At 54.0% G+C, this 15887-nt stretch overlaps 1 protein-coding gene across 2 annotated transcripts in view; it reads left to right on the forward strand.

The window, feature by feature from the left end:
• Positions 1-2734: 2734 nt before the first annotated feature.
• The window catches only part of MLLT1 (MLLT1 super elongation complex subunit), a 66019-nt gene continuing 52866 nt past the window's right edge, over positions 2735-15887 (forward strand). For both annotated transcript variants that reach the window (XM_025861098.2, XM_073887295.1), the window contains exons 1-2: positions 2735-2892; positions 12166-12346. In XM_025861098.2, coding sequence (XP_025716883.1) covers positions 2881-2892; positions 12166-12346 — 193 coding nt within the window. In that variant the 5' untranslated portion in view covers positions 2735-2880. The remainder of the gene's footprint in view (positions 2893-12165; positions 12347-15887) is intronic.

Here is a 15887-nt window from a genome sequence, read left to right on the forward strand (position 1 = left end):
GTACTTCTCATCACTCCTGGCAGGAGTCCATCATTCTGCTTGTCCCGCTGCTTTGCTGCTAAGAGTGGTCACTGTACCAAGGTGGTGACAGCATGATGTTTCCGTGGCAGAGTTACTTTTTTCCTCTTCGCATTTAGCAGACAATCTGAGGGAAGATCTGTGGCGAACATGAGACTTTCCAGTCCCCTGTAACCTTTCAGGGAATGGTTTTAGCCTCCATAGATGACTCTTGTCCGCAATGGTTGTTTAATTAGTGGTTTGAAAATAGTGATTTTGCTATCATCCTTCCAACATTATCAGCTGGTGTTTTTCTGTGAAAAGGACTTTCCCTCATCAACTGAGCTCTTTCATGCTGTAAAGGCATGGTAAGTCAGGAGTTGATGTAGTTGGCACTTTCGAAAGTGATGAATGAGCTATGCTGTTGTCTTGATATTATTATGGACTCGTGGATATTTATATGTTCGCAGTGTCAAGAAATCCATTAATTTTTTAATGTGGTAAAAATATACATAACAAAATTTATGATCATAACCACTTTCAGTGCATAGCTCAGTGGCATGAGGCACACTCACATCGTTGTGCAACCACGCCCACCCTCCATCTCCAGAACTTTCCATCTCTCCTAAACTGAGACTCTGTCCCCAGGAAACACTGACTCCCCACCCACTTCCCTAGCCCTGGCTCCCGCCCTCTCCTCTCTTTCTCTGTGAATGGGACTCCTCTAGGGATCTTCTATGAGTGGAATCACATAGGATGTGTCCTTTTGTGTCTGGCTTATTCCACTGAGCATAAGGTCTTCCACATTGTAGCAGGTGTCCTTCCTTTTTAAGGCTAAATATATTCCACTGCATGGATGGATCCCATTTTGTTTGTCCATTCAACTGTTGATGGACACTTGGGTTGTTTTCCCATTATTTTTTCCGATTCTCAAAGGGTTATGCTTGATTTAGTGGGAGCCCTGGGGATATAGTTTTGAAAACCCTCCACAGTTCAGAATCTAACTGAAGGAGCATTTCCCAGATGAGTAAGGGGGAGGTGGCTGAGTTCCTGAAGCTCTTCCTTGCAACAACTGTAGCCTGAAGGTTTTTCACTGCAAGCTTCCTTTAGAGACAAATGGCTAACCCCCCAATTTTTGTCCCTTTACCTGGGGTGGTGGTTCTGAAATTTGAGTAAGTTTCACTATCATCTGCAGGGCTAGTTCAACCATCCCTCTGGGTGCAGGCCACGCATCCAGAGTTTCTGATTCTGTAAATCAAGGGAGACCAGAATTTGCATTTTGAATAAAGTTCCCAGGGGATGCCAAACCTGCTGTTTCGAGGACCACTTAGAGCTACTGATCCACTTACATCCAGCTATAGGATTAAAAAAAAAGTTGTACACACATTAAAGTTGCTGCTTATTTTCTCAGCATGTCCTTCATTTCTTCCCCCCAGCACACCCAGCCCCAAAAGGTACAGTATTACTATGACAGCATTTGGCCTTCTTCAGAGTTTTACATGGAATTATGTTCATTCCAAAGTTAACTGATTTCCTGGTGCTGTTCTTCAGAGCAAAGTAGTGCCCTGATTACCTAAAGAATACTTGGCCGACACTTAAATGTGAAGGGGAGGGCAAGAAAACCCCAAGCAAACCAAAAGCCCTGGTTTATTATAAGAAGAAATTTAAAATAACTGTACAGGGGCGCCTGGGTGGCTTAGTTGGTTAAGTGTCTGCCTTCAGCTCAGGTCATGATCCCAAGGTCCTGGGATGGAGCTCGGAGTCAAGCTCCCTTCTCAGGGAGGAGCCTGCTTCTCCCTCTCCTCCCCACTTGTGCTTCCTGTTGCTCTCTGCCTCTCTCTCAAACAAATACATAAAATCTTTAAAAAACAAAATAACTGTACAAGGGTCCCCAAGTTGCAGGCAGAAGTCCTATTGTCCGAGAGACAAGTGGCTTGCCAGATCCTAAAAAAGATGGAACGATATGTCTCTATCTCATCTAAACGAAGTTTAGAAATTGTGAAATTACATGATCATGGGTAAATTAAGAAACGGTTTTAGAGGGATTAGCAAGATAAATTTCACGGATAAAATGAGACTTTCTTGATCATTTTAATGGAGAAGACTTCAAATGTGTCTGATTCAAGTTAATATGAACTAGCATTACAAGGTACTGAGTGTTCCCATTTCACAGATGCGCAAACTGAGACTCAGGGGGAGAGGTGAGTCGACCAGGCTTTCCCTGATGCAGATCCAGCTCCGGAAAATTAATTTCCAGTTCCAGAGCCCAGAGCCCATTCCATGACACGGTAGCAACACGTGGCCAGGAAACAAAAGTGTTCCTAGGGCTCCCTCCCCAGAGCTCGAACCGCCACCTCAGCCGGACCAGGTTAGGCTCAGGCCGGGGGAAGCTCCGGCCACGAGGCAGCGCCCCCTGCGGGCCGCAGTGCGCAGGCGCGGCACGCCCGTCCCGCCCCCGCCCCCCTCCACGTGCGGCGCACACCTCGCGCTCCCCTCTGCTGGGCTCGCCTCGCGCCTCCCTCCCTCCCTCCCACCGCCCCTCCGGTTCGGGCTTCCCATTGGCTGGGGGCTTCGTCCCTCCGACCGCAGCCCGGCAGGCCCCCGCCAGGCAGGAAGTCCCGCCCCAGGAGCGGCCGTCCGCGCCGCAGATTAGCCCAGGCGGCTGTCAGTCGGGGCGGCAGGCCAGAGTCGGCGGCGGGGGCCCGCGGTCGGTGCGCGACCCGGACTGGCGGTGGTTTCCGGTTCCGCGGGGCTGGCGGGCGGGCGGGCAGCCGGGAGCGGCGGCGGCGGCGGCGCCTGACAGACAATGAGGGCGGCGGGGCGGCGCTGAGCGGCGGCGGCGGCGAGCGACGCGGGGCCCGGGGGCGGGGCGGGGCGCCAGCCATGGACAATCAGGTGAGGAGCGGCCGCGCCGCCCCAGCGCAGCCCGCCGCCCGCCCGGTCCCCTCCCTCCCTCCCACGACCCGCCCGCCGGGCCCTCCTGGGTCCCGGCCTCCCCGCCCACGCTCAGCTCCCGCCCGCCCCGCTTTGTGCTCGCCCGCCGCTCCCCCGGCCTTTATGTGGGGCGGGGGCGCCCCTCCCCCATCCGCGACCCCGGCCCGGCCGGAGCGCCTCGGACTTCTCTGGGGACCCCCGCCTGGCCCGGCGCAGAGCCCCCTGAGACACCTCCCGGAGCCGCAGCCCGGCCCGGACCCCCCGGGATGCCGCTTGTGATCCCAGTCCAGCCCAGAGCCTTCTGGGACACTCCTCGGGACCCTGGCCCAGGCCAGAGGCTCCACAGGCGGCTCAGACTCCCCTGGGACTCCCCCTGAGACTCCCGTGCAGCCCAGCACCCTCTGGGACGCTCCTCGGGCCCCTGAACCAGCCTAGAGCCCCCACAGCTGGCCTGGAAACCCCTGCGGTGCCCTTTGGGACCCCAGTGCGGCCCGGAACCCCTTGGACCCCAGCCCACTCCAGAGTCCCCGCAGGCACCCCAGGGAACTCTGGCCCCGTCCAGAGAGTCCCACAGCTGCCCCTGTGGGGGGTGAAGGGACCCCTCAGATTTGTCAGATCTGGGCTGTACCACCCTTCTTTGGCTCTAGGGCCTGTCGCCTCCTCTCTCCGGACCCTTGGCCCAGAGTCCCCTCAAACTAAGTGAGCCCGCAGCCTGTTGCTGCTTTTTCCTTAAACCGGTTGCTGGGGTTTGAGTCCCCCCCCCACCAGCCTCCCCATCCCCAGCCCCCCCAGAATCCCTGGGACCTTGGTGCAGCCTCCCGCTTCCTCAAACCTAGGCCCACCCTAAGCCTTCTTCTCCCTCCTTCTCTTCCAGGACCGAGCCTTCTCTCACCCTTGATCTTGCCACTGCCTTAGCCTAGGTGACCATTTCCCCTTGAACTCTGGCTGGGGCCTGGGTTTTTCCCACAAGGACCCAGGCCTGAGTTGAGCTCACCCCCTCATCCCCACTTTGGACTTGGGCTTGCTTCCTCAGACACTTTTGACCTCCCCGCCCCTTGCTTCCTCAGCTCCCTCTGGTTTCAGGCCCTGGTCAGTCCCTCGGCCCCTGGTGCCTGAAGGGCTCTCTAACCTTCAGACCTTTCACACCAGGCCCAGGGGCATTTTATGCTCTGACCTGGAGCCCCTAAGCCCTTCAGACACCAGATACCTCACTTCCCTCAGCTTGGGTCCTCTTTGCCCCTGCAGCCCTGACTTAACACTTCCCCACACTCTCCCCCAGTCCAGATCTCAGTCTGCCTCTTTCACCCTCAGCTGGCTTCCCTTTGCAGACCTGCAATCCCTCCCCCCCCCCCCCCCCGAACCTCTCTCCTTGCATTCAGGGTCTCCCACTTCCTCCCAACATCCCACAGCCTGACGTTTTGGCTTTCAGCCACTGTCCTCTCCCCCCAGCACACCCCATATCCCTGCCTTCCCCAGCATCTTAGGGCCTTGCTCCAAACTCAGGGTGGTTCCCCAACCTCCATAAACTCTCCCCATGGCCCCTTTCCCTCCGTCCGGAAACCCGGAGTCAAACTCTGTCAGCTTAAGTAAACCTGAGGCCTTTCAGGCCCTGGGCCCGTTTTCACCAGCTCTGCGCGGTCTCCTCTTCAATACCCATGCCCCTTCCTCTCTCAAGCCTAGGACTGTTGTAGTCCCCAGCATGGGGTCATTTATTTCTTCATCCTTGCCCACTGCCCCTGGCTTCCAGGGGCGCGAGGCCAGGAAAGGCGGTGGTGTGGGGCTATGGGGGTGGCAGCTGAAATCTGCAGTTAGGGCAGGTTGGGGCCTCCCTGGCTGCTGGCGCCACTGAGGCGGCTCTGTCTGGTAAGGCACTGTGTGGCTGTGAGGTCTCAGGGGCGCGTGGGCAGGAGACCTCCTGTCTTGCCCATCCCGGTCACCTGTGGTGGTACAGGATCATTGTGGCCTTTCTCTTGAGAGGTGGGGTAGAGTTTATAGCTGTTCAATGATGGATTTCTGTAGCGTGGTGTGAGTTCACTTCTCTTGAAGGGACAGAGCTTGTTGCCTCCAGCCTGCACTGAGTTAAAAAACAAAAGAGAATATACCTTCAGTGTCTACTCTCAGTGAAGCCCCCCTCCGTGGGAAAGTCTTGTTGGGTACCACGCAGGCATAGAATGTGGCTCCCACCTGTCACCCCACCTGCTAGTCCCCCAGGGAGGTATCTTCAGCCCAAATGTGTCCATTCCCCTGTGATTTGCCAGGACCTGGCCGTATGGGTTGTTGTCATTTATGTAAGTGGAATGGTGGGGATAGGTGGCATTCTTGGCCGTGACAGAGGGAGAGAACAGTCTTGCTTGAGTGGACTGGTGATCACACTTGGGCTGGGAGAGAGAGATCTCCACTGCCTGGTGTGCGGCCGCTAGCACCTGTGACTGTTTACATTCAGATGCACCAGAGCGAAAGAGGCAGTTTCTCAGTGGCCCTAGCCCCAGTTTAAGTGCCCGTTAACCACCACTACTGAGCTGCTGGCCACCTTAATGGGCAGCTCAGAGAGACAACAGTTCCATCATGGCAGAAAGTTCCATGGGGCAGTGCTAGTCTAGATCCTTACAGAAGTATTCGCAAGTGAAACTGACCCCAAAGGAAAGTATGTGGCATTCCATAGTCTGAATCTCTATTCCTGGCTGCATCTCTGCCAATCTGGGAGAGGCCAGGAGCTCTGTCCCTTTCTCACAGAGATGGCAGTCCCTGGGAAGACAGGAGAGAATGGTGTCCTTTACCCAAGTGAGTGAGTTGGCTACGAGTGTGCAGGAATGACTTTGGTGCGTGGAAAACGCTTTTAATTCACTAGAATCTCGGCTTTCCCTTTCTCCCTTGAGTTGCCCCAAACCTGTACATGGCTCAGCCTGATGGGAAACAACAGGACTTTTCCCTAAGGGCCCCTTACCCTGCTTGCTTTGGGAGGGTTTGATTCTCTTTACCTTCCTGCCTTAGTCTCTAGAACTTTCAGGCTCAGCTAAGAAGGGGGATTCTGCATTTTGCTCTGGGCTCCCAACTTCTCAGCATTGAAATCCTTACCCCATGGCCAGGAAAAGTCTTTCTGATTCCCTTTGCCCTGACTTTAACCCATCTAACCCAACCCCCAGTCCAGACTCACAGGTCCATTGTGGGTTTTGTATTTTGGGGGGTCATGGCCAGGAGGCATGGGTGGTGTGGAAGGATGGCATGGGTGCAGATGGAGCAGATGGTGAGAACATGGAGGAAGGAGAATGGGGACAGTGTCTGCGGGCACTGGGGGGGCCTTGGGAGCCAGGGGTGGTGTCAGCATCTGGATGGTCCTGTTCTCTGAAGGGACCAGGGAGTCCTCCCTTCACAGAAGCCCTGGGCCTGGCACCTGAGATGGGTGGCCGACCCATTGAATCACACAGTTGAAATGATACTTGCTGATTCTGCCAAGTTCAGGTGTGAGATCCCACTGCTGTTGACCATCCTCTGTTCCAGAAGAGGAGGTTTGTTTCTGACAGCGATGGCCCAGTTTACAGATACGGAAATGGAGGCTCAGGAGGGTCCCGAGAGGAGTCAGGACCAGGTGGGATTCCTAGGGAACTGTGTCCTTTTCCCAAACCCTGGGGAGAAAGGCTCAGACTTGCACAGAGCACTAACTTCAGGGTGACGGGATTCTCCCCTACCCAGGTCTGAGACCATCACTGGAAAGTTGACCTGCTGAGTAGTTTGTCCTAAAGTTACTATGTTGTATAGTACTTGAGGTAGGAACCAGAATCTTCTTCACCTTTATGACCATCATAGTTCCTTTCTTTCCTTTTTTTTTTTTTTTTTTTAAGCCTTACGTATTTTAGAGAGAGCATGAGAGTGAGTGAACTGGTGGGGAGGAGCAGAGGGAGAGAGAATCTCAAGCAGACTCCCCACTGAGCATGGAGCCTGATTTGGGGCTCGGTCCCATGACCCTGAGATCATGATCTAAGCTGAAATCAAGAGTCAGACACTGAACCGACTGAGCCACCCCGGCGCCCTGTATCCATCATAGTTTCTAACTCAAAGTTTTGCATTTAGCTTTGCCAACTGTTGGTTGAATAAAAGTAACTAGGAATCAGTCACTTTGTAACCAGGCCCACCTGGCATGCAGACGGATGCCTTGATTAGCGTTGTGCTCCTTCAGAAATCTCCCAGTGCTGCTTCCTGGAGAACTTTGGTGATAGCCAGTACACCATCTCCACGTCTGTGGGTGTGAATGTCAATGCATGTATGTAGTATAAACCCCGTCCAAGCCTTCCTGGCCAGCTGGTAAGGGTCAGTCTTCCTGGGAACCTGCAAACTAAGGATTGGGGGTGTCATCACATCTCCTCATGGTCTGCACACTTATCCTTAGTTTTCAGGGAGACATTCACCGAGCCCCTTCTTGTCCCTTTGTCATTAACCTTATGCCCTGGGCCAAAGGGACGAGGCCAGACGAGCACAGGTGCGGCGCCCCCCCCCCCCCGTGTGTCACTGGTTAGAAGACCAAGGCGTTGTGCAGGGGTTGTGAGAGGTCCCTTGGCTCTGTCCCTACCTCTGGGTGGGCAGTCTTTTGCTTGAGAGGATTGTCACTGAGGGATATCCATCATGTTCCCATCTTTCTCATGTTCTGATCCAGTGACTGCTCTTGAGAGCCTCCAGCTGGGTCTGGCGGGGAGAAAGTTCTGCAAAGAGTGTTTTATTTGGTCTTGTGTTGCTATCGCTCTGTGGGACCAGCACCTTCTCCCACTTCTGTACATGTGGACTATGTTGCCAGCAGCCGTGCCAGACCCAGTTGGACTTGGCACGGTCAATCTAGGCTGCTGAGGGGAAAAGGCTCTTCGGTGTTCTCTCTTCCTGGGAGGGGAGGGAATTGTTGTATCTGAGGGAATTGGATACAGTAGCCGAACTCCAGGCATAATTATACCACTTGGTAAAGTATGAATTCCCAGGGGAAAGGGCATCTGTTGAAGAGAATTCCCACGAGGAAATCAGGGGAACTCTTACAGATAAACTCGTTAAAGACCTGCCTTTGGGGGCCCAGGCCGAGGGCAGGGTTCATGGGACGCGGGAAGAATCCAATGAGGAAAGGCCTTAGAAGCAGCGGAGCTGTTGGAAGGAGGCTGGCTCACTATGAGTCCACACTTGGGGGGATCTCTACTGTTTAGTGAAGAGGTGTCCTCCAGGGTCTATTTGCCTGGCTTGCAGGATTTAGGATTACCACCCTTGGGTTCCAGTTGATCTGGCGAGAGCAGTGCATGGCTGAAGGCCCTCAGCCCAAGCCTAACTGTCTCCGATCACCCTCAGAGCCCTGGAGCTGCTCCATCTCCATCTGAGGGTCTTCCAGATGATATCCCAGAAGTAAAATAGTGAACTCTTTCCGGGGCAGGTGTGGAATGTTCCCCCTTTGTTCCCAGCTTTTGTGGGGGGAGTGGGTGGCCAAGTGGTTCCCAGGGTCCTGGGACATGGCAGGCACTGAGGCCAGGTCACTGGGGCTACTTCCAGCCACCCACTTGGAGGTTGAGCAGAGTGCCTCCAAGCAGCAGGCGGGACAAGTGAGATGCATTCCTTCCGAGACAGTTGAGAGCTTAACTAACTGGCAGTTAACCTCTTTATAAAGCCAGGCACCCTTCGTGGAGAAACAGCTAACTGATTCACCTCAATTTCTTGGTTCTGCTGCATGGGGAAGGAGTCCAGGTGGAGTAAGGGAGGAGGGGGGCAGAACCCTTGAAGGTGGAATTGGCTTAGTTGTGCTAATAAATTATCATGACTTGACAAGTCAGAGTAGCTGGGGAGGGCTCAGTTTTTCTCCTGTCTCCAGCTCAGGTAGCTTGTATGTCTTACTGAATCAGTGATTTCTTTTCTAAGATAGTGGGCTCAGAATCCGTGTGACTCCACCATCTTTATTTCTTGAAAGATTCCAGCATTCGGAGGGGGGGCATTCCTCTTGTTAGTGCACCAGCGTACGCTGTCTTCGGCCCCTCAAGGCGGGGCGGCAGGGCGGGGGGGGGGGTTGTCCAGGCTGAGTTGGCGCCAGCCCGGGGGGCATAGATGCTGCCCGGGCAGAGCTTTCGGCATGGTCTGCCAGCTGCAGAGATCACCCAGCACCGCTTCACAACCTTCCTGTTTACTTTGGCCTCTGGGACGGTTTCTTGGCGCTTCGTTCTCCCTCTCTGATGGAACTGTGGTCTTCCATTCTTTCACAATAACTGCCCTGCCCCTGGTGTGCCCTGGGTAGGAGCCCCAGCTAATCAGAACTGCTGAGAAGGCAGCCGGCTTGGTGAATAGCCGACTCTGAGGAGACCTCTCAGGACATGGGAATTAACCCCCAAGAACCAAAAGTCAGAGTCGTCTGCCGGCGTATGGTTATGATCATATGTAGTTAGTTCACCTGTAACCCTCCCAGCAGTCCAGGGAGCATCTCCCGATTTCTCAGTGTGAAGGCAGAGTTTCTGTCCTGTGTGTAGGGGCATCTGGGGGTTCCTGTCCACTCGGGGTAATGTAAATACTGGTTGGGCTCATTTATGGTGAACATGGACCATATGCAGTGCTCTGCACATGGAGGCTTGGGTTGATTTGAGCATTACCTGTTTATCCAGACGTTTGCTCCCTCGTCTCTAGCTTTTCGTGTGGTGTTTCCCCCTTGCGTATCCCGTCGCCTGTCTCCCTCCCCACACCCCACCACCACATGGCATCGGCAGCATCCCAGTGCCCTGGGTCTTGGGTTTGAGCTTCCTTGTCTCTCTTCTATCCGGTCTTTTTTTTTTTTTTTTTTTTTTTTTAAGGGGGGAGCTCGAACTCACGGCTCTGAGATCAAGAGCCGCATGCTGTACGGACTGAGCCACTCAGGCGCCCCTCCATCCACTCTCAAGTCCTGCCAGTTCTCCCGTTTCAGACTCTGCTAAATCTCCTTTTCCAGCCACTCCCTCTGGTTGCCTCCTAGCAGGCTTGTTGTTTGTCTGTCTGTCCTTTTCTGCCTTCAGCCTAAACTGTACACAATTGCCGGGGAATTTTGACTCAGATACTGTTTCCTTGCATCCATCATCTCCTTACAATTGGCTGTCAGTTCTGCTGTGGGGAATCTAAATGCTCCATCCCAACCCCCACCTGGCCCTCCAGTGGCCCCGGACCCAGCGAACCCCTGCTCTTTTCCCCGTGGAGCCCCACAGTGACTGCGATCCCGTGCTGGGGGACCTCCTACTCTGTGGTTTACAGTTGGCTCGCCAAGTGCGCAGAGCCTCCCACTAGCTCTCCCATACACTGGGAACCCCTGTCTTATCAGTGTCCTTATTGGCCCTTCCCTCTTGGAAATCACCACTTAGAATTTGCTGATCTAGGAAGGCTCTCTAGTTTAAATTATCTCGTATTATTGATGCCTCGTATATGGTGGTTCCAAGACGGAAGTAAAGGATGAGCTAGATGTGGTCCCTGAGGAGGCAGCAGTGAGCAGCCAAGGAGCAGGGCCGGGGGGGGGGGGGGGGGGGGATGAAGTGGGTGCAGTACCCAGACGGCCGCGGAGCCTCTAAGGCATGCCACCAGCTTGGGGACAGCTCATGTGTTTGTGTGTGCACGCGTGCCCATACCTCAACACATAAAACCTACACGTGGATGGCAAGACACACTCTGACTTCAGAAAGCTTGAAAAGTGAAAAACGATGAGCATCTTGGACTTGAGGAAACACATAGGTGGGAGGCAGGAGGTGTGTTGACTTTATTCTGAGGGAGTGGCAAGCCACTGAAAGCTGCACTGGCAGAACGATCATTTGTGTCTGTCCTGCTTTCCTGTCAGTGACCGAGAGGGCGAGGGAGGGAGGGAGGGCGCTGGTGTGGCGATCTGCTCCTTGGGGTGCGGGGGCTGGGAATCATAGAAGAGGCAGGAGGACACACAAGGTCGGCTGGGGAGAAAGGGGTTCCAAAGTACAGAGCAGGAGGTCTCTGGTGGGTGGCAGGGAGGGTGGTTCCCTGGAGGGGGGCGCGGGGGCTGAGGGGGACTTTGCTGGGTAAGTGTGGGTTGCACGCCACCTAGTAACGTGCTCTTGGCTGCCTCAGCACTTAGGAACAAGTGTCCACTTGGCCTCTGCTTTCTTTGTGGCATTCTTGCATTTGATACTAGGTGTCAGGCTTTATGAGAAGCCTGGGGAGGATCTTACAGACCAGAGTGGATGTTTACAGTGGGTTCCCTTTCAGTGGTTTTGGCCCACCTAGGCGTAAACGTTTTGTGGCTTTGTGTTCAGTGGAGTGGAGCTGGCACGAGCTCCCTCACGTTTCAGGCACAGAGTCGTCCCCCACGTGGCTTCATCCTGGCCCCTCCATTTGCACTGTGAACCACTATTCTGCCCTTAAAACTGAAAGCCAGTGTTTGTGTGGACTCAGGTGACCCCAAGGGCCTCTGTTCTCCAGAGGCATCCCACGGGGCAGAGGAGAGGGAACACGCTTTCATCAAGGAGCTTGGGTGACTTGACCAGGGAGGCCAGATGGCAGAGGGGGACACACCTGTGCTTGAATCCGGGCCCTGCTCCCTACCAGCTGACGGTGTGCTGCTTAGCAGCTCGATCCTGGGGCCTTGGTTTCCTCATCTGTAAAATGAAGGAACTGCACTGGTCACACTGGGAGATGTATTCAGAGAGCTCTTGGTGAGGATTCCAGCTCAGGACAAGGAGCCACCCCCAAGAGTCAGACATCCAGGCAGGGCCAACAACAGATTGTGAGCCGATGAGTTCCAGAAGTGACAGATGCTAAGAATATAGGACGTGACACAGAGTGACCGGGGTGGTGGTGGGTGCCTTCAGATTGCGTGGCCAGGGGGTCTTCCTGGAGGAGGTGACACTCAAGCCGAGACTTCAGTGACAGGAAGGAGCCAGCCTTGGGAAGGCCTAGGGAAAGAGCACCTGAGACAGGGAGCCCCAGGTGCAGAGACCCCGAGATAGGAGTGAGCAGGGCTCGTTGGAGGAACAGTGAGGAGGCTGGCTGAGACGGTGGGTGGGGATGAGGGCAGGAAACAGCAGGGCCTGCAGCGGGCCTGCCGAGCAGCTCACGTGGTGCCTCGTCCACTGTAAGGCTCTTTGTGCCCTCGTTGTGAGTTGAGAATCCCGTGGCAGTGCTCAAGAGTCTTGTCTCTTCCTGTGGCCAGCGTTCACCATGCTCTGTAGACGATAGGGTGGGAAGGCTTGCGGTCCTCTGCTCTGGGCTTTTCACTGACCTGCGCCGGCGTCTTTCTCCCTCCAGTGCACTGTCCAGGTCAAGTTAGAGCTGGGACACCGCGCCCAACTGCGCAAGAAGCCCACCACAGAGGGGTTCACCCACGATTGGATGGTGTTTGTCCGTGGCCCTGAGCAATGTGAAATCCAGCACTTCGTGGAGAAAGTGGTCTTCCGGCTGCACGACAGCTTCCCCAAGCCCAAGCGTGGTGAGTGCCTCCAGCCTGGTGGGGCAGCCCTGCAGGGACCGTCGGTTGTGACATAACCCTTGTGTCATCACTCCTTGAAAGGCTTGTTTCCTCCCTCTCCTCGGGAGCAACGGGGTCCACACTCTGAGCTTCTGGCTTGCACCCCCCTCCATGCTGGAGGGAAGGTCCCCAGCCAGGATGCGGCCCTTTCTGACTTTAAAATAAAATGGTCCTGCTCCCTCCTCTCCGCTTGTCCTTCAGCTCATGAGATCACGGTAGGGAAAACCCAAAGGAGGTGGTGACTGTGTCTTGTATCATTGTTTAGACCTGGGCTCTGAGAAGCATGCAGAGAACGTAGCCAGTGGCCATTGGGTGGGAAGGGCGACTTACTCCCACCTGGTGAGTAATCAGGAAATTGCTTATTGGGCCTACATTTGATGAGAGATGCCATTTTAAGAATTCGTGATATTTGGGGCAAAAAGCATAAAGGTTCTCATTTCACCGCTGTCTTGTTTTGTGTGTCTTCCTTCCCTGCTCCACCCCCCACACTGCTGTTTGTGGAGAAGGAAGCACCTCATTCATGTATTCTGCACAGATCTCGATCACCTGTGGCCCAGTAGTCTGAGGGGGCTGAGAGATGGGAACTCACCCAGGTTGGGGGGGTGGCGGTGTCAGAGAACACTGCCTAGGGAATTTGGGTTGAAGTTGGGGACCGTCTCCTTAGCTCTGTGGGCCCGGTGCCATGTCTGCTTTTCTCATCATTGAGTCCCCCCCCCGGTGAAGTGTGGCACGTCAGTCACAGGGGTCTAGTAAATAATTTCTTGAACGGATGTGTTGATAAAGGAGAGAAGGACTTTTTTGCTGGAAAAGTACTGCAGGGTGGGGAGAGCCGCTGCTGAGCCCTCTGCCCCAAGTGCGGGGGACCATGGGGGCTGAGCGTGAGCAGGCGTGGATGGCCTCAGGCTGAAGCAGGAGCACGGCGTGGGATCCCCTGGGGCCTGGGCCTGTGCCAGCAAGTGGCTTGTGCTCTAGTGGGGAAATGACTTCTGTTACACATGCAGAAAGTTCTGGTTCACAGGGGAAGGCAACTGGAGATTCCTAGCAGTGTGGTAGCCATTTGTTTTTCTTCTGGTTTCTTCCATCGGCTCTCAGCTATTCCTTTCCCTCATTTCTCCTTTCCTGGTCTCCTTTTCCTTCTTTTCTTCTTGAGCATCCTGGAGGAAAGCAGCTCGGTTACAGCAGCACATGTCTATCAAGCACCTTCAGGAATAAGTCCATGGTGCTTACCGGGCACTTCCTGCTAAGCTCTTTTCCCGTTCGGGGTCCCTGTGCAGTCTCCCCACAGCGCCCTGACCTATGGGAGGCAGGCCCAAGAGGGCCCGCTGCACGGCCTGTGCTTTAAAGCCAGGTCTGCACACTGGCCTGGGGGCTGGGGCAGTGCCCCTGCTTGTTATCAGCATCCGCACGCCCCTTCCCTCGGGTGTTCCTGCTTGCTGTCGGTGCTGTCCTCCTGGGCTGGGCCCTCCGAGCCTCCTTAGGCAGCTTCCTGTCCAGTTCTTCACCGCCGCCTCCCCCATCTTCTCCCCTTCCCTCTGGGGTGGCCCCGGTGGGATGTTTCCATCCACCTTTAAGCTGTTTATTTCACCTTTGTGTCCCCCTGGGCACCAGAAGCGACACGAATGGCAGTCTGCGTTTATCATGCACTTGCTCTGTGCCATGCTCGTGACAGCCCTGCCACGTGGGGCCTCCCAGAATCCCTCAAGGCATATGTGGTCACTGAGGTTCAGAGAGGCCCAGTAGCCCGTGGTGGTCATGTGGAGGCGGCACCTGCTGAGTTCCACGTACTTGGGAAATGGGGTGATGAGTGGAGCACACTCTCTGAACGCGTCAGTTCTGGGGCAGAGGTGTGATCAGTAGCTGAAGCGTGCTGGTTTCGAAGTCTGTTTGTGAGTGCAGACCGCCCGAGCACGAGCACGGGGAGCAGCTGCACCAAATGTATCACATTGTGAACATGGCGGTGTTGACCAGACTCATCTTGCCAGTTGTCAACAAGACATGGATCAGGTTAAAGAGAGTGTGAATTTCACACAGGACTCTCTGAAATTACACATGATCTACTTAAAAAGCATTTTTTCAATCAAATACGGGCTCCTAACAAACCCAACAGAAGTGTGCAGGGCGGGAAGTTTCCCTTTCTGTCTCACACTGGCCATGCTGCCCCGGGGCACTCGAGCCCTTTCTGGATTTCTCCTTCCCGAACATCTTAAAAAGATTTCATTTATTTATTTGACAGAGAGAGACACAGCGAGAGAGGGAACACAAGCAGGGGGAGTGGCAGAGGGAGAAGCAGGCTCACCGCAGAGCAGGGAGCGCGATGCGGGGCTTGATCCCAGGACCCTGGGATCATGACCTGAGCTGAGGGCAGACGCTTAACGACTGAGCCACCCAGGCGCCCCATTCCCGAACATCTTAAAAGTAGTAGAAGCAAATTTGCTACCTCCTGGTTTTCCAAATTAAAACAATGTTTTTAACTTACCAGCTCTATGCTAAACTCCAGCTCTTCCTCCAGCATCTCTAACAAGTTTTGTAAGTAAGTGATTCGTTTTCAGTGGTTGTCTTTGTGACTTTGAATGAGGAGACAAACCTGCTCACCTTTTGGATCCTCCACAGTGGCTCCCGTCATCCTTGGAGGAAGACCTCTGGCTGCTGGGTCTAACTCATGGTTTCTTTGCTCAGCCACCCACATGCCACATGCTTCGTAGCCTTTTGCTTTTTTTGTTTTGTTTTGTTTTTGTTTTTTTCCCTTTTTAGCCCCCTCTTAACAAATTGCACATGTTATTATCTTGTCCATCTTCCCTCTTCCCCCGAGAGAGAGATGTAGGTCTTGCTGTATGCAGTTTGCTGCTGTGACCTTAGTGCTGAAAGGATACAGTAGGTGCTTACTAAATATTTATTGAATGAACAAATGGGTTCTCCAGACCTGTCAACTTTTGTACTTTTGTCTGTGCTTTCTGACTTTCCACCTGGGAAGAGAAGGACCTGAGCACCCCTGTCTTTCCTTGAGCCTTACACCCCTCCTTTTGGGGGCTACACTTCTGCTCTCAGATTAGAGATTAATTCTAGAAGTTGGAAACCAGCTGTTCTGTTGGTTCTGTTCCCTGTTGGGCTGATCATGTTGCCAGGATTTCATTCATCCTCTGAGCGGGCCACCCAAAGGAGAACGCTCAAGGTCATGTCAAGGTCACGTGGGTCCTTTCTGTCGTTCTTGATTAAAATTTCGCCCTGTTTACTTTGCCTCATGTTTGGGCTATAACTTTGAATAATTTGCTTCTCCCCCTTTTCCCCCTGTGTTGTTTTTTGATATCCAAGGAACTTCACTTTTTTCACATCCTCTCAATCATTTCCTCTATTTGGTGGAGTTTTTTTCCCCTCCTGGATATTTCATTCTGGTTCTCTTTATCTTTCTTCTCTAATTAGGACTGGCAGCTGTCAAGGCCACCTCTTTAGCAGCTACCCTGGGACTTTATTGTTCTCCTGGGGGGATTGATTTATTACCCTGTGT

The sequence above is a fragment of the Callorhinus ursinus genome, unplaced genomic scaffold (genome assembly GCF_003265705.2).
Source record: "Callorhinus ursinus isolate GAN/ISIS: 27379988/994484 unplaced genomic scaffold, GSC_fseal_2.0 scaffold77, whole genome shotgun sequence".
Classification (NCBI taxonomy): domain Eukaryota; kingdom Metazoa; phylum Chordata; class Mammalia; order Carnivora; family Otariidae; genus Callorhinus; species Callorhinus ursinus.